The sequence below is a fragment of the Schistocerca gregaria genome, chromosome 6 (genome assembly GCF_023897955.1).
Source record: "Schistocerca gregaria isolate iqSchGreg1 chromosome 6, iqSchGreg1.2, whole genome shotgun sequence".
In the NCBI taxonomy this organism is placed as follows: Eukaryota; Metazoa; Arthropoda; class Insecta; order Orthoptera; family Acrididae; genus Schistocerca; species Schistocerca gregaria.
The window spans coordinates 447,333,764-447,357,729 of record NC_064925.1 but is presented as its reverse complement, the minus strand read 5'-3'; the positions used below and the strand labels follow the sequence as shown (position 1 = coordinate 447,357,729).

At 39.9% G+C, this 23,966-nt stretch overlaps 1 protein-coding gene across 1 annotated transcript in view; it reads left to right on the top strand.

Moving 5' to 3' along the window:
• The window catches only part of LOC126278022 (uncharacterized), a 44,132-nt gene extending 21,369 nt beyond the window's left edge, over positions 1-22,763 (top strand). The window contains exons 2-5 of the mRNA XM_049977742.1: positions 5,482-5,593; positions 21,952-22,088; positions 22,176-22,240; positions 22,569-22,763. Of these exons, the coding sequence (XP_049833699.1) occupies positions 5,482-5,593; positions 21,952-22,088; positions 22,176-22,240; positions 22,569-22,620 (366 nt within the window). The 3' untranslated portion in view covers positions 22,621-22,763. The remainder of the gene's footprint in view (positions 1-5,481; positions 5,594-21,951; positions 22,089-22,175; positions 22,241-22,568) is intronic.
• The last annotated feature ends 1,203 nt before the right edge of the window (positions 22,764-23,966 follow it).

Below are 23,966 nucleotides of genomic sequence, written 5' to 3'. Positions count from 1 at the left end.
ACTCTTTGCCTGTAAATATGTCTCCGTGTGTGTGTGTGTGTGTGTGTGTGTGTGTGTGTGTGTGTGTGCGTGCGTGCGTGCGTGCGTGCGTGCGTGCGCGCGTGCGCGTGCGCGCATACCTGTCCTTTTTTCCCCCTAAGGTAAGTCTTTCTGCTCCTGGGATTGGAATGACTCCTTACCCTCTCCCTTAACCCTTCTAATACCGTGGGGTCTGTAATGACCCCAGGCAATAATTTTCTGTAAAATATACCTTATTTCCTATTCCTAAAAATTATGAGAAATTCGGACTTTTTCTGAATTTAGTAATGGGTTCATAATATATTACTATAACTTTTTGAAAATATTTAGCTTTGCGGAAAATCACGAAAGAACCATTGAATACCATTGGGGTCAAATGTGACCCCAGTGCTCTCTTGGCATATTATTACCCAATAATGCTGGATTGAACCTGTAACTGTTGCTGTATTTCTTTTGTTTTATTCTTGTAAACATTGTTGTAACGTGTGATTGTTGTCAATACTTTATAAGCCGACAGTTATTTGTTCCATACACGTGGAGACTACTATTGTGTGTGCTGCGTTTAGTGGAAAATGTCTCGTCACCTTTCCGAGGACAGAGTGCTTGAAGTATTACTGCAGGATAATCATCTATCTGGAGAATCAAGTAGTGATATCAGCGATATAGTTTCTGATGTCTCATGCAGTGATGGAGAAATTGTCGTCTTAGAAGAGAATATTTCGCAATCAGAAGGAAGTTCAGAAGAAGATTTGGACAGCGCAGATGTCCAGCCTCAACAGGAAGTAACACATATTTCTGGCTTGTGGCAATTCATGGTAGATGTCCATTTCGGCAATATCTTCCTTCAAAACCAGGAAAATATGGATTGAAATTATGGGCTGTGTGTGATAGTGCAATGTCTTAGGTTCTCAATCTCCAAGTTTACACTGGTCGACAAGAAAATGAATCTCGTGAAGTTGGTCAAGGCAAGAGAGTTGCTTTAGATATAGTAAAAGGCTTAGAAAACAGTGGCAGAAATGTAACAACTGACAATTTTTTCACTAGCCTTAGTTTGACGAGAGAACTTCTGAATATCAATCTCACACTCTTAGGAACAATTAGAGAAAATAAAGGAGAACTACCACAAACTTTCACTCAGACCAAAGGTCGAGTCAAATATTCATCTATTTTTGTATTCCAAGAGCATGCTTCAAATGTTTCATATTGTCTGAAAAAGGGAAAAGTTGTAACTTTGCTCAGTACAATGCATTCAAGGAAGGAAATGGAACATTGTGAAGAATGCAAGCTAGTAATGATTCTGGATTATAATAAAACAAAATCAGGAGTAGATACCATGGACAAGCTGGTTAGAACGTACACTGCAAAGAGGATGAGCAGAAGGTGGCCAATGGTATTATTTTACAACATGATTGATATCAGTGCACTGAATGCATTTATCATATGGCTACATCTTACACTAGACTGAGCGGAAAGGACCAACTACAAGAGACAGGAATTTCTCATAGCGTTAGGAAAGCATCTCGTCGGAAGAAAGCCAGACAAAATTATTTCCGCAGTACTTCCATCAACAGTACAACCAAAAACAAGGTCTGAGGATAAAAAATTCACCCATAAATGTTCAAAATGTGGATGTTCTGTGTGTAAAAACCACTCTGCAATTTATTGCTGTAAGTGTAATGCGTCATCAATGTCAATTCGGAATTTAATCAAAACTGTTTGTAGTTTAATGAGAATAGTTTGTAAATTTTACAGAAACAATTAATTTAAAAATTATGCAATTTAATTTAATGTCACTGACATCATGTTTTAGATTCTGGAAAAAATAAGAAATGTGATTTTATCCTACCATTATAAAACTATCCTTAATAAAAAATAAATTCCGTTGGGGTCACTAAAGACCCCAATGGTACTCAGTGTAACAAAAAATACTTGGTGTTAGAAGGGTTAAAACCCACATCCTTTCATCTTTCCCCTCACCTTCCCTCTTTCCTGACGAAGCAACCGTGGGTTGCGAAAGCTCGAAATTTTGTGTGTGTGTTTTTTATTGTGCCTATCTACCAGCACTTTCCCGTTTGGTAAGTCATGGAATCTTTGTTTGTAATATACAATTCAGTGTGAAATGCATAAGTTGTGGAAGAGAATTTTCTGTTGCACATAGACGGAGGGGTGAGGCGAAACAAATTTTGTAACTGTTTAAACAAGCTCTGTAGTTTTTACATTAAAAGTTATTGATACAGAATTTTACATTTAACAAATTAACATAAGTTTTTGTTTACCACATTCTTCATGTCCTTCCCTTAAAAATAATAACAGCTGATAGGGGTAAAATTTTTGAGTTATCTGTTTTGTCCCTTAAGATTGACCCATTCACTATACTTTGTTCATTATACAAAATGCTACTTTTGACAAATCTCTTCTTTTATCTTCTTATGTATGCACATATGATTTGCTCTATTGTTTCTGTCACTTTGTGTGGGAAGCAAAGAATTGTGTTTGGCACAAACAAACGTTGGATTGAACTGTTGCACCCAACCACCTCTAAAGGTCATTGGTATATCAAACTCTTCCTTCTGTTCTTTCCTTGTCTTTCATTTGTTGAACCTAATATGATATGCAGTTCAAATGTGGTTGATGCTCATTAAATTGTATGAAACTCTGTCCTATTTCACTAGCTAACATTGATGTAAATTGCATCATAATAAAACAGTTGTCCTTACTCTAAGATCTGCATTTGATTAACCACAGCAACAGTGAGAGTTCATGAGATACAATAACAGGCATTGAACTATTAGGCAATAAAGATAAGAAAATGATGATATTATATCCCATAGCAGATCAGCTATTATTTGGATAAAGAATACACCTTCATTTTTGCCCTACTGTTTGTGTTCTGTTAGCGCAGTGTAATGTGTGTGTGTTTACTACAGTTGTTATTGTCCCTTCATGCTGCAGTGTTTCTTATTTTTGTAGAAATCATATTGCCCTACTTGGATAGCCTAACATATGGCCAGAGCATGTGAAAGGGGAAAGTGAAACAAACTCATAAAGAATCCCTGTAACAGATTTACAAGGGGTGCTCTTATTCAGCATGCAAACTGAATCTGATTTTAGGTGTTTCCCACAGTTGTTTAAGTAAAAGTCTATTTAAAACTAATGAACAGTTGAAATGAATAACACTTTGTCTCCTTCCCTAGATTACACTGGAAGCATGAATCAAGAGGGGCTTCTAGTTATAAGAATAAATACCAGATCGCTGAGGATTGAACAGTTAACACCTTGGATTTTCCAAAATGGATTAATGCTAGAAAGAGTGGGAAAATTATTTTCAGAGTCTATTGCACAACTTCCATCATTGGGTGACCCAAACAAAGTATCAGTGTGATCTGCCAGTTAGTTGAAAGGATACCATTTTATATCCTGCATCTGTCACTCAGCATCAGTGCCAGTTTTGTTTTGTTCATTAGTTCATTTTCGTTATAGTCTAGTAAAAATTTTGAATAGTTTAGTGAACTAAAAACAGGTTCTTGTCATTAATTATTAATTCTTTGTTTCTGTTCATCAACTGTAGTTTACTCTGGTGTTGGACACAAACTATAGAATCTTGATCCTTTTTTTGTTATGTCATATGCAGAGCTCTAATGAAGTTAAGAAAGTATGGAACTATGATGCAAAGTTTGAGGTATGCTTAGATAAGTTAATTGGTATGAGCATTGCCCATGAAAGTTGAGGAGCTAGGTTTAAGTCTGTGAGGATTGTATATTATCCCACATTGGCCTGTTGGTTATTCTTTGTGACACTCAGTCATAAACTTATTGATTTGCTTCTTTGCAGATTGTGCATTATTTTACACAACTGAGTCTGGCTTTTGCTCACCGACAATGCAGTCTGAAGTAGTAGTAGTAGTTGTTGTGTGGTGGAGCAGTCTGGCAGTTGAGTTCACTACTAGCTGCATGTGTGAGTTGGCATTGGGTGGATGTGCAGTAGAGTTTCTCGTTTTTGGTACAATTATCCATGCACATTCTGACGGTCTTAAGGTTTCATTGTAAAGTGGTTAATGCTGTGTGGTGGTATGTGGTAAACTGCTAAAGCTGAGTGTAACTGAAGTGTTGTAAATGAGTAATAATTCTGGTTGTAAGCCATGCAATGTATTATTCACTAACAAGTGTTCTTAATTGAACCCTCATTGTGTGGTTCCTCACATTACCAGCAATACAAAATATGTCATTAGCTCCTTGGAATAGAGATAGGCAACATAATCATTTAATATAGCACACCAAGTGGTGTTATAAGTCTGAGTCTGAGACACAGTTTTAATGTGTCATGACGTTTTCCCCGTGTTCCATTTTTCATTAATCACCTTCACATATGTAACCACATCAAAAAATTAGAAACATGATATGACATGTCTTTATAAAGCAATATTTGTTCCTTTGTATTCTTGGTTTTAGTTTACCTGAAGCAAAATGACTCTTGTGTACACCAAATTGCTTTACTAGATCTTATTGGAGGTGATATGTCCTTGGCTTCCACCGACCTATAAACTGACTTATTGCTAAGTGTAGATTTGAATCTACTGCACAACAGTATTTCCACATAACCAGAATGCCTGTGGTAAAAGTAGTGAAAATGGCAAAAAGTTTTTGTATTCATCATGTATTTAACTCTCGATCTTTGGTTGTAGTCTGACAGCACCCACTTCATTGTGTACCACACCATATTTAGATAGTATTTACCATAATAGTGTTTTGGCAGATACACTCTTATACTTGTGGATTTAACTCACTGGAGAGGACTGCAACATACGAAGTTCCATAATCTGCATGTAGCCTTAGTGTGGAACCTAGGAACATAGTCTTTCTCCTTATGTATAGTTTTTGTAGGTACTGCAAAAATAAGATTAGACTAATTATTGCACACACAGAGGAATTCAAGCAGTCGTTCTTCCTACACTGAATGTATAACTGAAATGCAAAGAACCTTAATGAATGGTGCTTTTGGACCTATCCTTTGCAATGTTCTTCAGTGGTTTGCAATGGATGTGGATGTAGACTATTACTGAATGGTTGCTGTTGGGTAGACATCTGTGCCTGGGCATGCTTGGAAAAATCATACAATCTATTTTTACATAGAGCTTAAACAAGTAGTAGTTGATATTATAACATTCGCTCAGGTGTTGTTTCTATATGTATCATTTCAACCAAGTATGCTTTTGAAGATTGCACATCATCCATTCCAACTACATTATCTTGTCTAAGGCGCTGCAGTCATGGACTGTGCGGCTGGTCCCAGGTTCGAGTCCTCCCTCGGGCATGGGTGTGTGTGTTCGTCCTTAGGATAATTTAGGTTAAGTAGTATGTAAGCATAGGGACTGATGACCTTAGCAGTTAAGTCCCATAAGATTTCACACATACATTATCTTGATAACCTGCAAAAATTACTTCATAGTTGTTTAATCATTTACAGTTGTCTGCAATCAATAAAGCAAAAGATCTAATTAAAAATCCACCTGAGAAATCAAAATATGAGTCCTGCAAGCGCTGGTTCATGCTCTCTAGTCTTCCTGAGTTGAAATCTGGTAAGTTAATTTTCATTATTTCTGAATTATTCATATTGCATTTAAGTAGTAGGTTATTTGGAAACATTAGAAATAAATTAGTGTACATTGGATGCTTTGCTATGTTTCACATTTCCTGGTTTGTGTTATGTTCTTCTCCAGAATAGTGATAGATTCACTCAACCAGTAGTGGGAGGAGGGGGTTAGGTGTCAGCAGTTTATTATGGCTTCTGACACCACTGAAGTACTGCATTTTTTCACATAAACATGTATACCATTGCCGAAAGTGAAAGGAACATAGAGTACCAAAGAAATCTTACAACCAGCTAGGAATCAAATCAAAAACCTTTTGCACATTTAGAGGCTAAACTTTTTTTTCTGTTTATGCTTAGGAGACAGACATAATCATTGGGAATGTCAAAGCTATTGGGAAGAGATGGGTAGTTTTTTTAAGATTAATAGCCATTTTGGGGTTGGGGGAAAGGGGAGGCAGGGAGGTTGGGAGTAAGCAGGGGGGAGGGGGAGAAGGGCTGGCATTCAGTATACTAAGATGATCTGGTGTAGTAAATAAGAAGTAGAAACCATATTATCTACAAAACAAAGCAGAAAATCTCAAGTAGACAAATGACACACTGTGAGAAGGGTATTTACAGATTAGGAAACATGTAAAATATCAAAACAGTTGAAAATATATTGAGCAATTTGGAAGGAACAAAACATGCCCTTATCAAAGAAGATGAAGTGGTCCAATTAAGTCACCAAAGTAAATAATAATAATAATAATAATAATAATAGCAGCTCAATTAATTCAATCAGTTAAGAGAGAGAAAATAATACCCAAGATTATACACAAGTAGCAGATACAATAGACAAAACATCACACCAATGAATAACTCAACTGTGATATGGTGATGGAATGTCCTTTGTAAAATAGAAAAAGCAGCTGACCACTAAATGCAACCATCTATAAAGTCAATAGTGATGTTTACCCTTTCCATTATAAATAATCCAGTAGAAAGACGGTTATTGCAACTGATATGAAGATAACAGTGTTTAGCTAGAAGACCAATACCCAAGATTATACACAAGTAGCAGATACAATAGACAAAACATCACACCAATGAATAACTCAACTGCGATATGGTGATGGAATGTCCTTTGTAAAATAGAAAAAGCAGCTGACCACTAAATGCAACCATCTATAAAGTCAATAGTAATGTTTACCCTTTCCATTATAAATAATCCAATAGAAAGACGGTTATTGCAACTGATATGAAGATAACAGTGTTTAGCTAGAAGACCATTTGCAGTCAGGTCAGAGGGCAACATGTATACTACAAGCTGACAAAAAAAAAAAAAAAAAAAAAAAAAAAATTGAAACACACAGAAGACATAGCAGACATCATTATAACTTGCACATGCGTGTGTGAGATGTAGAATGGCCTCCATACCTCATAGCCCGATGTTGGATTGCATGGAAATGTACTGGCAGGCATAAGGCATACTTGTTGCCAAGGTTCTGGATGACTACGTCTGACCACCACTAGGGAGGCTTACTGTATTGTGCACCAAGCACATTGTAACCCCTTGCCATCTGCGTCTGCCATCCAAGAAGAAGTAATCGACTTGTGCAACATTCTGTGTCATTCTGTGCCATTGGTTGGAGACTAGCAGCAGCTGGACTAAGGGATTACTGCCCCATTCGTAGGCTTCCATTAGCACCACAACACCAGTGGCAGTCTATGGAGTGGTGCCATGACCAGGAAAAATGAACTGCTGTTCAGGGGGTGCATTGTGTTCAGCAATGAATCACAATTTTGCATTGCATCAGATGACCATCATTGACTAGTGTGACTGTGACTTGGGGAGAGGCCCCATTTCATTTGGTTCATAATGAGTAATGTTGAAAGTACTTTAAAGAGGTGCAACTCAGTTGTGACATGTAGGGATATGCCAAAGTAGACAATTCACTCACAAAACCAGATTGTGGCTACCATTGTTGCTCTTGCCACATTCATTGGATGGACCACAGGCTAACAAGAGAAAAGGTATAACTGGTATCCTTCCGACTGCTATAAGTTGCTTGTTGGCTGAAATCTGTAATAACAAATGGTAGGGCTTGTTACATCGATACATTGCAGTTTGCCATTAAAGTTGAGTGCAATATTTGAATATGTCAGAGCTGTAAGTCTGACAGTGCTTCAAGGGACATCTTCAATTCATTGGCTCCTTCTTGAGCATTGCCAAGTGCTGCAAAGTCAAAGCTTCTACAAAGCAGCATCAGTGCAAGATGAGGCATCGTCTGGTCCATTCTGCTCACCACCAGCATCGGTATGTCAGATACCTGTAGTAAACTGTGAAGTGAAGTCCAGTTGCCACCTCTGGTGTGATTATGCCTTTTCCAAGTGGCTTATAATCTGTGATAAGGATGAAATGTCTAGCTCCAAGCATGGTGCCAAAACAGTTAGACTGAGGTATAGTCCACTTAGGTCTCATGTGCGTATGTGAACGTTTCTGCTTGTGAGGTCATAATTTTTTACTAAAGACACTGAAGTAAGACTCCTCATTAAACAGTTAAGGCTCCTGAAAGCAAACAATTCACTAAGCCCTGATACAAAGTAGGCCTTATTTAGGGGTAATAATATGAAGCAATGTCAAATTGGGTAAAATCGTTAAATCAATAGTAGAGGAGAAGGTGTACAGATTACTTAGATTTGTTGGTAAGATTCTGGGAAAGTACATCACATACGTAAAGGTAGAGATTGTCAATTAAGTTGTACATGTCGTTGTAATTGTACTATGAATTTTGACACACTTTCTTTCGTGTATCCTGTTCTGTATTTTAGAGTTTGTGATGTTTACATACTAAGCAATCACTGGTGCTGTGAGAGAGAGGTATCATATATGTATGAAATTACATATGTTAAAAACAAAGATTCCAAGACTTACCAAGTGGGAAAGCGCCGGTAGATAGGCACAATAAATAAAACACACACACAGAATTTCTAGCTTTTGCAACCGAACCGACGGTTGCTTCTTCAGGAAAGAGGGAAGGAGAGGGAAAGACGAAAGGATGTGGGTTTTAAGGGAGAGGGTAAGGAGTCGTTCCAATCCCGGGAGCGGAAAGACTTCCCTTAGGGGGAAAAAAGGACAGGTGTACAATCGCGCACACACACACATATCCATCCGCACATACACAGACACAAGCACACATTAGTTCCTTTCTGTTTATTTACATCTAAATTACATATGTTCACACTCGCATACAAGCAGGTGGAGATTGTGAATCTATATGTGCAGCAAAGAGAAATTCAAACATAAAGCATATCTTCAGATATTTATTCAATTTTTATAGGATGCTTTCTTTTCATTTGTCATCTGTGTCATGTGTTCTATGTTTAGACATATCTTTCAAGAATTTGTTGCGATGTACTTGCAACAATGCATGATTGTTCACAAAAGGTTGATAAAAAATCATCAAGTGCAAGCGATAATGGAATTCACATATTCTTATGAGGTGCAGAAATTTAGAAATAGTTTCCACTCAGTCTTGAAATTGCAAAATCCATTGTGCATTGACAAGGTACCTTAAAAATTATACTTCCATTGCCCCTTTTGACAGATTAATCACCAAACCATGTTGTCTTGAAGATCAGGAGAGTTTGAGCTGCATTGCATAGTCTAAATGGCATTTTCAGAAATTTTGGGGTCCAGTTGTTGTGCAAAGACCAATAGCAATTTTTGTATATGCCTTTTGGTGCAATTGGTATATGATAGAAAGCACTGTTGAAGTCAGACATGGAGAAACCCATTTTGCCACAAAAATGCAGAACAGTTTTAGATATGTAGCATGTGGTAGCTGTCAGGTATCGTTGTGGTGTAATGTTGGCAAAAGTCACTACAAGGATGCCACCTGTTGATCTTACTCTGCGAACAGTATAGTGTGTTGAGACCCAACTGTGATCTGAAGGTGAAAAGGCCCTTCATGCTAACACAAAAGAGAACTTTGTGATCTTGAATTTGTCCGAAGGTATACAATGAAGTCACACATGATCTGTTAGTTATGTTGTGGAGTCATTGTGATTTATCATATAGTGTTTTACCAGTGCTGGATTAGGTGATGGAAGGGTAACTTCAGGAAACGGGTGAGTGGGTCATCATTTGGTGAATCGGCAGCATTCACTTTGATGCTAGTGTGGTAGGTGTGGTGTAGCTGTATTTTGCTAGACAACTGTGTTGTAGAGTCAGACTGACTGTGGTGGTGTAGATCTGAAAGGAGGCCATTAAACAATCGAAATCTGCTTCAACAACTGGGTATAGCATCACAACAATGAATCTCCATTCAAATTCATGTGGAAGATCGAAGTTACGATGCAAGGTGACATGGCCATAGGTGTTGACAGAAGGTTCATTCACAGTGTGCAGGTGACTGCCATCAGTGTTTTGCAGTGGAAGATGAGGAGTAAGGTGAAACATCAGTACTTGTATCAGAGAAGAATTGTAGCTTGGTAAAGTGCTCTGTTATGAATAGTTGATAGCTGTCCAGTCTGAAATCAGCTGCTACCGCCATTGATTTCTGGCAGGATTCTCCTTGTCAGGGGAAGGTAGGCACTGCCAGACAGCTGCTCAAAATTTTCTGTGGTATTATCAGATATTGTCCCTGACAGACAAGCTCTTGTTTCTTCTGGAGGAGCATCACCAGTGGGTTGCAGGTATGGAACACTGTTTGTTTTCCTCGAAATTTCTGGTGCTTGAGTTTGCAGCACTTCCAGAGGGTGCCCTGATGATCATTGTGATGTTTGCGGAATGATATATCTTGATTATTTGGTCAGGAGTTTGAGCATTTCTCACAGTTTGTGAACATTATGTGACATGATTGTCATGAGTAATTCTGTGTGATACTTTGGATTGGCTTACATAAGATACATTTATCATTTCAATCTGCAATTCAATTTTCTCCCATGCAATGGTGTTGTGTATGATGCCATGTGAAAATACTGAATATTCAACACAACATACAATATTTAATTACATCTCTTAATTACCAAACTATGAAGTACATCTGTACATCATTCATGTGTCTGAAGTCCAGAGAACAACACTACACTGAAGCACCACTCACAGATTACACCTTAGGCTTTTCCATTAGCCAACTGCTGCATACAAGACAGTAGGAGGAGCATTCTATAGCCATGGGACAAGTGATTGCATGTTGCCAAACTCTCTAGCTATTATTGCTGCTAGGTAAATCCTGGTGATGCCACTGCTGCTTTATTCAAGCAACTCCTCATTGGGCGTCAAGAGGCAAAGTGGACCATGTTCCAGACCACCCAACCTCGGAAAAATCAGAGGCTGTACAGGGAACAGAACCTGGATCCTTTCACACCAATGGTAGCAACTCTAATCATTTGACTATGAAGGCAGTCAGAGAACAGTAATAATGAAAGACTCTATACTCCACATAAATTACAAAATATAATTTGTGTGCAGGAAGAGTCTTTAACCCTAGCAATACCAGCGTTTTTTCCATAACATGTACTACCGGGGGAGGTACTTTGTGCCCACTAACGAAAAAAAAGTCAATAATTGTGTGTTAACTTTTATCAGCAATATCTTTTTCAAATGGTACTGATGTATGTGTAGGGTCCACAACCTGAAAGTGTAAGAAAGGTCCTGGATTTGAAAGTAGTAATTTGACATTTCTTGTGAATAGTCACATCCGCTACTAACAATTAAGTTTTTGGGTTACGTTTTACAGAAAAATTCCCTCCTCAGGGGGTTCACAGTTCTTTTGTGAGTTCATGTATGAACGACATGGGGGCCTGAGCTATTGCAGCCCATTCTTCTTTCCCACACTGCATTTCCTTCACCCTTCACCATGCCCCTCCCTCCCCATCCTTGCTCTTCCCCTGCTGTCCCCCTCCTCCTCCTCTCCCAGTGTTCTTCTGTATGTCGACCTGGCTATCCACCTGGTTCTCTATATTCCTTGTGGTTGTGTTCCTCTTGCCTGTTCTCTTTCATCCTTTTGACATTTTGGTCCCCCCTTGGGTTTTGACCTCCACTTCTAAATTTTCTGTCTTTAGTGTGAGCAATTTGGGGAAGAACTCCTTCCCTAGTGTCTATGGTGTGGATTCCTTTCCCCTCTTCCTCCCCTGCCATAGCCTCCCCCTCCCTCCCCCCCCCCCCCCCCCCCCCAACTTCCACCCAGCTATGTCACCAGCACATGTAGACAGCCCTTGTGGTGGGGCTGTTATGCACGCATCTGGCTGAGCCCCCCTGACAATACAGGGATCGCAGTTCTGATATGTGAGCTGTTGCCTTCCCATATATGCTAAGGAGAGGTTGCTTGTCATCCTAGAGCATCAGAACTCTCAGCAACAGCCACTGTGCAGACGGCCGTTACTGTGGCTGGATGGTGCTCACATGGAGAGCACCTAATCGGAGTGGGTGGTATCAGGGTGGCTTTGTGCAATGAGTGGTCATTTTGTTTGACGTATGCAGAAGGATCATAAAGACAACCGCACCAATACCGGCGCCTTTTTTCTGGCTTTCGAGGGAGATACCCTCCCAGAGAATGTCAAGGTCATGGTGTTACCGATGTGATTTGAAGTTGTATGCCTAGCTACCCGTGAGGTGCTTTTGGTGCTTGCCTTTTGGGCATGTATCATCCTGCTGTATGGCAGGCCCCTGTGTGTGACTGTGGACACCCGCTCCACGAGGGAAGCCCCTGTGTTCCGCCACCTTTGTATGACTAGTCATGACTGCCACTCTGAACCATCACCAGATTGCCCAGTTTACAAGAAAGAAAAGAAGATACCCATAACTCCCTCAATCGTCTACACTGAGGCTTGTCAGAAAGATGACAGATTCCACCCAGTGTTTTTTTCCCCTCCTACTTCTTCCTTACCAGTCCCCTCCCCCTCCCCCCCCCCCCTCCTCTACAGTTCCCACGCTCTCCCCTCTGGGTGCTGCTCCCTTCCCTGGTCAAAAGAGTACCCCCATTCTTCGGTATCAGCCAGTGATGGGGCTTCTTCCCAGGAGCCCTCAGGCTGGAGGCCTACAACCACAAATCGGATATGGGGTGCACAGTGTGTCATCTGCTCTCTCTCCGTTCCTTATCTTACAGAAGCCTGCTCTTCTTCTGTGCCCTGCCCTCCTCAATCTCCGAACGAGAAAAAGAAACATAAGCCCCTTCCCCACTCCAAACTCCACTCCGGCGCCCTCGGAGGTGCCAACATTTCTCGACATCTTATTTGTGGATGTCATCCCCAATCTGTTCGTCACACATTTGGATACCTGCTGTGTGATCATCCAGTGGAACTGTAATGGCTTCTGACATCACCTCCCAGCTGTGCAGCCCCCTATTGCCATTTACTTGGCAGCTTCTGCTGTTCTCCAGGAATCTCATTTTACTAATGATCACTCACCAAACACTAAATGCCCCATTGGATAACCAAGGCAGTTGCTGGATGGACGACCTGGCGAAGGACCTAGCAGCTCTGGGAATTGATGACACCTGGAGAAACTGGCCACAAAACAGGAAGGAATGGAGGCAGTTTGTGGAAGCAGCGCGTGGTCTGCAGGGCCTGTGATCTCTGCATATCTATCTGTCTCACCTTTTGTGGGGCAATGCTTTTTCATCTAGCCGTGGCTCCTCATTGTCCAATTTCTTGTGGACCAAGACCAGTGCCTTCTTAATGATGGTTCCCCTATGTGTTTAAGTGCTGCATATGGCACTTTCTTTGCCATTAATCTATCACTCTCTTCCCCTCCCCTTCTTCCTTTCTCCTGCTTCCGTCCCAATGACCTGGTTATCCCGCTTGACTTTCCATCATCCTGATTGGCCTCTGTATACAGGTTGTGCTTCCACCTTTTTTGTCAGGGTGCATTGATGAAGTCTTCTGTGATCTGTCTGATAAGATAATCTGCACTGCCAGCATTGCCATTCCCCGCTTGACGGTCCCCATTTACTGTCTGCCCTGCTGTAGTGGTTATTGCCACTGCTATCTGTGATTTTCATCGTTTCTTGAAACATCTAAAACAGCACCCGTCGTCCACCGGTCTTATTGCCTTTAAAAGTGTTTATGCCAAAGCCCATTACCTAATCAAACATATCAAACAGGTATGTTGGGAAAACTTACTCTCCTCTCTAGAGTCGTGTGTCCTTTCATCATGGACATGGGTTACACTCCACACCCTCCAGGGTTGTCAGCAGCAGTAATCCGTTCCAGGCACTACCCTTCCAGATGGGCTTTGTACAGATCCATCATTTACTGCGAAACACCTCGCGACCCATTTTACAACGGCATTGGCATTAGCCTTCTATCTGGCTGCCTTCCTCCTCTGGAAAAAGCGGGCAGAAGCTTCCCATTTATGTTTTACCCCTTGTCAGGCAGAATCCTGTAATGAACTTTTTACTGAATCGAAGCTGCTTCTGGCATTCTCTTCTTCTCATGATTCAGCTCCTGACCCTAATTCCATCCACAACCAATTGTTTCAACACCTCAGTCCTCCACAACGCCATTATCTCCTCAAGGTGTTTAACCATATTTTTCTCCAAGGAATTTTCTCCTGTCAGTGGAGAGACAGTATTGTGGTTCTTGTCCTGAAGCCGAGCAAGGATCCGTCGTTCCTTTACAGTACAGACCTATCAGCCTGACCAGTGTTCCGTGTAAGTTATTTGAATGGATGGTGGCTCGTCAGCTCAGTTGGGTCATTGAATCTTAGAACCTTTTATCTTCTTGTCAGTGGGGCTTTCAAGAGGCATGGTCTCTGATCAATCTTTTGCTTCAATTGGAAATCGCATTTAGACAGGCCTTTTCTCAGTGGGGCCATCTTGTCACAGTTTTCTGCAATCTTTGTGAGGCCTACGACACTGCTTGATGCCATCACATCCTCCTTGCACTTCATGAGTGGGGTCTTTGGAGCTCTCCATGACCCAAGGGAATGGCATTTCACAGGGCTCAGTATTACGTGTCCTTTCTTTATTGATTGTTATTAATGGACTCGTTGCCTCCGCCAGACCGTTGGTAACCACTGTTCTGTATGTGGATAATTTCTGTATTTGGACTAGCTCCTACTCATTGGCCTCTGGAGAACAACAGCTCCAGGGTGTCATCCAGTGGGCTTCCATGTGGACACTCTCGCACAGTTTTCAATTCTCTCCCCTTAAGTCAAGGGTAGTGCATTTCTGTCACCGCACTACAGCCCTTCCTGATTCGAAGCTCTAACTCAATACCCAGTGCCTGGCATACCATGGTCCCCCAGTTCCATTTCTTGGGTCTTCTTTTTGACAACAAGCTACTTGGTTACCCCATAGCCATCGTGTGAAGGTTTACAATTTTCATAAAGTCAATGTCCTTCACTTCCTTGCCCACATCTTCTGGGGTGTGGATCATTTGAACCTTCTCTGCCTTTACCAGGCACTAGTTCTGTCACATCTAGACTGTGGCTGTCAAGTTTATGGATCAGCTGCCCTTTCCACGATGCTCCTCTTGGACCTGGTTCACCATCGTTGTATCCATTTAGCCACCGGTGCCTTTCACACTAGCCCTTACAATAGTCTTCAGGTTGACAAACAGATCCCTCCGTTTTTGATTCATCAGGCCCAGCTCCTGGTTTCCTGTGCCATCACTATCCACTCTTCCCCTGCTCACCCGTCTTATTACATTCTTTTCATGGCTTTGGGCCATTGCCCTCTCCCTGCCCTCCCTCAGGTGGGTTTACTGGTTGGGCTTTGCCTCACTTCTCTCTGCCATGGCTTCCATCTCCCCTTCTTGTCGTCTTCCCCATGTTCTTTCTGAACCACACCGTTCTTGGTTAGATCCTCAGCCTCCATTACATTCTGTTGTTTGTTCTGAACATTGTTACAAGAGGTTCAGATGGCATTGTTTTTTAAACTGATGGCTCTAAATCCACTTTATCATGTGGGATATGTCTTCAAAACTTCTGTTGGCACGGAACACCATCCCTTGCCTGCCACATGTAGGGTGTTTACTGCAGAATTGATGGCCATCTTTTGGACCCTCAGTTTTATTAAATAGTCCTGCCTCACCCGACTTTTTATGGACAGACTCAATGAGTTGTCTTCAGACATGGTGTTTTTCCTGCCACCCTTGGTGTCTGCCATCCACAGCCTTCTTGCTGATCTTGGTGATGCCGCTTGTTTGGTTGATTTCCTTTGGATTCCTTGCCACATAAGTATCTCAAGCAATGAACTTGCTGATCATCTGGCTGGGAGGGAGTGGGAGGGTCGACTACCTACCCTCTGTTCTCGATGACCCCTCTGGCAGCAGATTTATGGCTATGCATCAGTTTTTGCTGTCGGGGGTTGACCCTTGGGAGGCTACCCCCTTGTCTAATAAACTTCATGCCATCAAGGAGACTCCCATCATGTGGCATTCTTACCTCTGCCACTCCCGGTGGGAATGTACCATCCTCTGCTGTCTTCGTATTGGCCATACTAGGCTTGACCCATGCTTTTCTACCTCCGCACAATGAGCTGTGAGTGTAGCTGCATCCTGGGCCATCGCAAGGAACATTTCTTGGTTATTGAATTTGTGGTCAGTACCTGTTGATAGATGCTGCAGAGCCTCCGTGTTGGTGTGTTGAGCAGTGGGCTGATAGTGGATTTCATAATGGCAATTTTCTCTAAAAACAGCACCCATGAATATAATTTTTCACTGTATTATCTGGTAGGTTTGCTTGGGATGCTGTAAATGAAGTTAGACGCTTGTGGTTCATGACCATGTGGAATTTTGTTTCATATAAGAAAACCTGGAATTTTTTGATACCGTAAAGCAAATGTAGTTGCTTCTGTTTGATTTGACTGTAATTTACGTGAGTTGTTTTTAGTGTTTTGGACATCTATGCAATCATTTGTTGTGTGCTTGAAATGTGAAACAGTCATTATCATCTTCATCTTGTACAGCTTTCTGCCACTGGCAGTGTCTGCTTTGAACACAAGTGCTTCTATTTCTCTGGTCTTCTTACTCCCATCTCTCAGTCGTTATTCACGCACAGTTTTCTTCTCACTTCCAAGTGCGGTGTTCCACTTCTTTTAATCATTTATCTCTTGTCCTTCCCAGTACCCTTTACCCCTCCATTTTAATCGTGCATCTTCCCAGGCATCAATGATATACTAATAACACACAAGGATTTGAGTTTCTCATTACCACCTTTGTGTCATAGCCTGACACTACTACACAGTTACTATTGCAGACCACACATCTTTTTGGAAAAAAAGACAGACTCATACATTGATGGCCAAACATGCAGTACAGGACAAATGTTAAGATTGCATGCAATGTGAAATCAAATTCTTGCCAATAAACAAAACCAAAACCATAAAAACAGTATCATAGTCAATCAGTTCCAGAGCAAAGCCTAGGTCTAAAAAAGCGAAGTAAGAAGTTATCAGCATAACACAGGTTTCAATGGTGAGAAAAAATTTCTGATCCGACTGCTGGACGAGGTATTTATTTCCTGCAGCAGACCAACTGACACCCACATGTGATATGTTTTCAGTGGCATCAGCACTCACGGTAGCCACGGGTGGGATGATTTGCTACACGTACTGACACTGACTACATATGCTGACACTCTATGAGTTAGTTTTGGTGTCACTGGGGTGACAGGATATTAGAGGAACTATCAGACCATTTGCTTCAAGTTATGTAGTGAAACATAATTCTGGATTAGGATTTGAACCACCACCCTCGGAAATGCAAGGCCAAATTCTGTGCCGCCTTGTTCGTTGAACATGATTTTTACCTAGTAATGCAGCAAAAGTAATAAATTCTCTTGTGTAGGTTGACCTGTGTTTATTAGTATAAAAAAACATGAAGTTCACACAAATCTCGTTATTTTAATTTCTTATTATAAATAGTAGCCCACTTAAAGAAGAAAAGATACTAATAAAAATAATAAGAACATTAAGACTTGATATCATTGCTCTATAAAGTGAGCTGCATCCAATTAATTAGTGATTGTTAATTAGTGATTATCATTACAAACTTAGAGCCCAAGAAAATGCTAAACTTGCCGGACTATAAGATGCACAGTAGTGACAAGTTGTGTTCACAGTACCATTTATCCCCAATACACAACAGTCTCCATTTACGTCCAAGCTCTGAAAACAATTATGAAATTCATGACAGAGGTTACCACATACTGTGCTTTTTTATTGTTGCATTTACACACAATGTGAGGAAAACATTACTGCTTAAATGCTTGTGTGTGTGTGTACATCTACATCTATGTGATTACTCTGCTGTTCACAATAAAGTGCCTGGCAGAGAGTTCAGTGAACCACCTTCAAGCTGTCTCTACCATTCCACTCACGAAGAGCACATGGAAAAAATGAGCAATTAAATAATGTAATAATTAGTCTAATCAGTATATTCCTAGATTCCTCATTTATCATTGGTTCTTGATACTTTGCAAGTAGATTTTTGGTGGTTAGTCAATTCTATCCTTTTGTGTCTCCCACTTCAGATTTCTGTGACGGTCTCATGTCAGTCAAATAAACCTGTGATCATTGCTTCTGCCCTTCTTGTTATGCATTCAGCATCCCCACACCTGTGGTCAAAGGGTAGCGTCTTTGACTTATACCCGAAATGTCCCGAGTCCAAGTCTGAAAAGGGAAATGCACAGATTTAGTGAGGGTCAGTGAAATGAAATTCAAAGAATATTTGGATCTCTGGTCAGACAAATATAGGGTATTCTCAACAGCAGAAAAATGGGATCATGGTACTAACGTTCATTGTGTGTAAGGATGTGGAAGGATATAAGGCAAAGAGTGAGTTTCTGTGAACAGTTCAGTGATAGTACTGTTCTCTTCAGAATTGATGGCAGGTGGATGCCAAAAAATACTGATTCATTTCTTGTCTAGCATTTTGAGCATGTTGATGGATTTTCAATAAAATTCCAGCACCAATAGCAATTTAATTTTTATTTTAAAAATCATAACCAGTTTTGGCCCCCGAAGGCTGGTACCCAGTTACTATACATCAGAGGTCCTGAGAGAACATAGACTAACTCTTGGTTTTTAAAATAAAACATAAACTGCAGCTGATGCTGGGATTTTATCCACAGTAATAATTTAGTTATACATGCCGATTTCACATGTTGAAGTTGAAGATGAAGAGAGAGAGAGAAAATATATAAAGATATTGAATCGGTAACTCAGTTTGTAAAGCGAGATGAAAAATGTAATAATCTTGGGTGATTGGAACATGAAAGTAAGGGAAGGAGTGGAAGACAGAGTTACATGAGAATATGGGTCCAGTAGTAGGAATGCAAGAGGAGAAAGGCTTGAGTTCTGCAATAAATTTTAGTTAGTAATAGTGAATACACTGTTCAAAAATCACAAGAGTTAAAAATATACTTAGGAAAGGCCTGAACATAGGAAGATTCTAGCTGGATTACATCACGGTCAGAGAAAGATTGCAAAATCAGATACTGGATTGTAAGATGTACCCAGGAGCAGATATAGATTGAGATCACAATTTATTAATGTTGAAGAGTAGACTGCAGTTCTAGAGACTCATTTGGAAGACTTACTGGGAAAGAAGTAGGATGCTAAAGTAATGAGGAATGATTAGCTGCATTTGAATTTCTCAGCAGCTGTAGACATTGCAGTAAGTTCAGTTGAAGAGGAATGGACATCTGTAAAGAGGGAAATCCCTGAACTTGTAAAAGCATAGGTACAAGGTGTGAAGAAATCATGGATAAGAGGAAAAAAATGTGTCAGCTGATCAAAGAAAATACAAAAATGTTCTGGGAAAGACGTGAACAGCAGTAGAAGTCACTTAAGAATGAAATAAACAGGAAGCCATAGGTAACATTTGTTTCAAATTTCTAAAACCATTGGGGGAAATACCAACAAAATGTGTACACAGGTTGGTTTTTAGAATTAGTGAGACTGATCAGTCTTTCAGAAAATTGCCATTGCCACAATCCTGATGATAACAAGAGCAAATAAGAGGGATAACTATTGCATGGGCATCTTAACAGGTCATGCCAGTTCTCTAACAATAATAATACACAGAAGAATGGGAAAGAAAATTGAGGATCCATTACATGATGTTCAGTTTGGATTGTAGAAGAATAAAGGCACCAGAGAGGCAGTTCTGATGTTCCAATTCATAAGGGTAGTGAGCCATAAGAAAAATCAAGAGAGCTTCGTAGGATCTGTTGACTTAAAAAAAGTGTACGACAACGTTAAATGGTGCAGATTCTGAGAAAAACGGGAACAATATAGGAGAAGACAGATGGCTACTTACCATAAAGAATACACATCAAGATGCAGACTTTTAGAAATTTCAAATGAATGTTATTTACAGCTTCCTGTTTATTTTATTCTTAAGTGACTTCTACTGCTGTTCATGTCTCTTAATTGTGCCTGTCTGCTACTTCACATATTGTTTTTACAATAAGTAGCAATCTGTCTTTTCCTACATTTTTGATATTCCTATCTGGTGTTTCCATTGCTTGAGGAAAGTAGGAGTAAGCTAAGGGAAAGCCAAGGTACTATACCATATGTACAAGCACCAAGAGGGAGAAATAAGAATGGAAGATCAAGAACATTGTGATTGGATTATAAAGAGTGTACGGCAGGGATGCAGTCTTCCACCCTTATTGTTCAGTCTGTATGCTGAAGAAGCAAAGTTGGGAATAGAAGAAAGGTTCAAGAGTGGGATTAAAATTCAAGATGAAAGAATGTTGGCGATAAAACTTGCCAATATGATTGCTGTTTTCAGCGGAAGTGAGGAAGGATTACAGGACCTGTTGAATGGAATATGGATTAGAGTAAACTGAAGAAAGATTGAAATAATGAGGAGTAGCAGAAATTAAATGAGTGATGAACTTGACATCAAAATTGGAGACTATTAAGTAGATTAACTTAAGGAATTCTGCTATGTTGGAAGTAAAATAAAACTACGACAGACGAAGCAAGGAGGACACAAAAAATAGACTATCACAGGCAAAGAGGGCATTCATTCATGGCCAAAAGAAGTCTGTTTGTATCAAACATATCCCTTAACATGAGAAAGAAATTTCTGAGAATGTACATTTGGAGTGCGGCATAAAATGAGATACAAGGAGAATCGAAGTGTTTGATACCTGGTGCTGTAGGTGAATGTAATGGGCTGATGATACAAGGAATTAAATAGTTATCTGCTGAATAGATGAAGGAAGGAACAAGCAGAAAACAGCGACAAAAAGCAGGGACAGTGCAGTAGGATACATTTTAATATATTAGGAGTAACTTCCGTCGTACTGGAGCTGTAGAGGGTAAAAACTGTTGGAACAATGATTATTTAAATCCATCTAGCTATTCAAAATTAGGTTTCATGTGGTTTACCTAAGTTATTTATTGTTGCTACAAAGAGGATATGGCAGATTTCTTTCCTCATTCTTTCCCAATCTGAGCTTGTGTCCCATCCCTAATGACCTCATCCATCCTTTCTTTTGTTGAAATAGACTTTTCAGATGTTGCATAAGTTAACTCATTCTCTCTTGCTCTGGAACAGAAAGGAATTTGGGGGGGGGGGGGGAGGGGGGGGCTCGTAAAGTTAATATTATTGTATGATTTGTCCCCATGCAGATTAATTACCTGCTTTAGCTGCCCTAAATCACCAGTGAGGCTGACCGTGTACATGAGAAAGATTAATCAACATTATCTTGTGTCTTTATTCGCTTTTGTGTAAACAGGTGGCAGCTGATAATTACTGTGCCCAATTCAATTGAATGTAATCACAGGGGTTTGCACATTGGACTTCAGGATTACAGTGGTTCAAATTCCCATCTAGCAAATCAGATTCAGGTTTTCTATGGTTTCTCTGAACTGCCAGGATGGTTCCCGTGGAAAGGGCACAGCCAATTTATTTCCTCATTCCTCTGTAATCCAAGCATGTGCTTCGGATATGATGAACTTATCAGCAGGATGTTAACCTCTGATCTTCTTTTTATCCCCATTTTTTTTCAATTGAACATATCGAAAGAGTTTACTGGCACAATTGACTATAAGAAATTAAGTTATACTACTTTATGAAAAAACATAAAACATAATACAAGAGTGGGAGAACAGATGTTTTTACATTTGGGTCATGAATCTATAAAAATTGATTATTAGTCTTCCATTGTGTAAGGAAAAATTTGTAACTTCAGGTTGAATCCTTTTTCACTACACATAGATAATTGTTGTTGGAACTTAATTCCTCCCTTTGAGAAGCAATCAAAGAAATGTAATGTTACCCTTATTTCCACTTCAATAAATAATGTGCATAATGTGTATCTATAGTTTCATGAAAGTATTTCATCAGTTTACTGATGCGTCAAGTACTAATCATAGAAAGGCTTTGTTTCATTTACAGGTCATCAAAAATTTGCACATACGTACTTGGTACATGAATTGCGAAAATGTCTCCTTAGGCATGATTGGTGTGGAGCATGTAAAATACTGCTTGTGCTGGTAGATGGACCTAAATATCTTTCCACAATTATTTGGAGGGTACAGCAGAGTGAAATATTTCTTTCTTTAAATACTATACATTAGCATTTCTGAAACATTTATTCATCTGTCCAAATTCTTTTCCAGTCATGCATTTTGGTTTTGAAGAACCATCCAATGTCATCATCTGACATGCTGAAAGATTTTGTCCGGTAAGTTAAATATAAATTATAAAAATAGCAGTAGGCAAACAGTTACCTATACTGAAAACTAGTGCAGTTAAAAGGTCGGGAACTGTACCAGTTTTCTGTTGATCTACTGATATTAGGAAGATTCAGAGCTAGTGTGATTTCCTGACCTTTCAGATGTGTCTTTTTGCTAGCTATCACTCAGTGTGCAAGTGAATGGTTATGTACCTTCATTTTTCATTTACTATTGGGTGTTTCTATCCTAGAATACCCTTGCCATAGAGCACCAATGTGAATAATTTGCACAGAAGTATGTTACATTAACTGCAGCTTCAATCTTCTTCTTTTTCAGAATGAGTTCAGGATCTGAGGAACTGGATATGCTATACTGTTTTAAATGCTGATCAGGAGCCAAATGTTTCGGTCCATATAGTGAAGAGCAATAGTTTTGAATGTATTAATGAGAAAAGATGGTTGACAATGTTTTGTAACTGAGTCAGAACGGAACTTTTTCCTGCTGTAAATATATTTCTGTATCAAATATTTATCATTTTGTTTGATTTTATCACAGCAAACTGGTAGTTAAGTTAACAGTTCAGTATTGAGTAATAATATCTCATAGTGCACCAAATCCCCTAAGTTACTTCAGATATTGATGAAAGACACCCAACATTTGTGATACCTGTCCAGTTCTCTCCTTAATGTGTAAATGTGTAGGGTGCACACTTCAGATGAGCATTGGTCACAGGCTGACCCCAAAGTCTTCTATAGGGACCACAAGACATCAATCGAATTGCGCATTCGTTAGTGAAGAGAACACATTGTCATTGATCCCGGTTACATTTCAGATATTTTCTTGCACTGTGATGCTGAGGGTGTGTATTGTTATTTGTAATGGATGCCTCAAGGCTATTTGCTCGTGCAGAAATGATTGTGTGCTGTCCGGATCAACACACACCTCTCAGTTGTCCCCAGAAAGGTAGCATACAGTTCTATTACATTCTCTTTGTGATGCCTACAAGCTAGTAATTTGTAGGGAATGTAATCCCAACTAATTTTGATGACTGTGAACGATCACTAGAAGGCAAATCTTCACTGTTTTGTGTCTCACGATACCGGTTTGATGTTTGAATGACAATTTGAGAGACAATTTCCTGTAGTGACAGTCCTTTTTGCCATAAAGAAAAAATGCGTGAATGGCCCAAGCCTGAAGTGAGCCTTCTGGTGGTCTCATGCGGTAATCATAAAGACTCCCTTAACAAAACGTTATGGAATATAAAAATTACAGTGCAACAGTTGTTCTGCTTTATACATAGGTAAAACAGGAAGAACTTTCTATTCACACTTCAGATTGTACACTGATGCTTTCAGGCTCAACCACTTATCAGTCCACAGCCTGTAACTGTGTATTCCTGAGCAGACATGCACTACATTACGTACACAAGTTTAACTGCAAAGAAAAGAGCACAAAAAAGCTTGATCTGTTAAAACAACTAGAAAAACTGCTACACAGAGAAAAGATTCCTGGAAACATGTTAAAACACTGGACGGCATCTGAGTCTTGCTCCTACTGTGCGTAGAAATTCATTGTTGACATTGCACTTCCTGCCCCATTGTTAACCATGTAGACAGCACAAGGAAGGGTCTCTGAATGGTGCTACCATATAGTGTTTTAATTCTGAATTATCTGGGCTTCACAACAGAGCTATGTATGTTGCTGCTCATGTTGAGTCCCACACTGCTTTTCGTC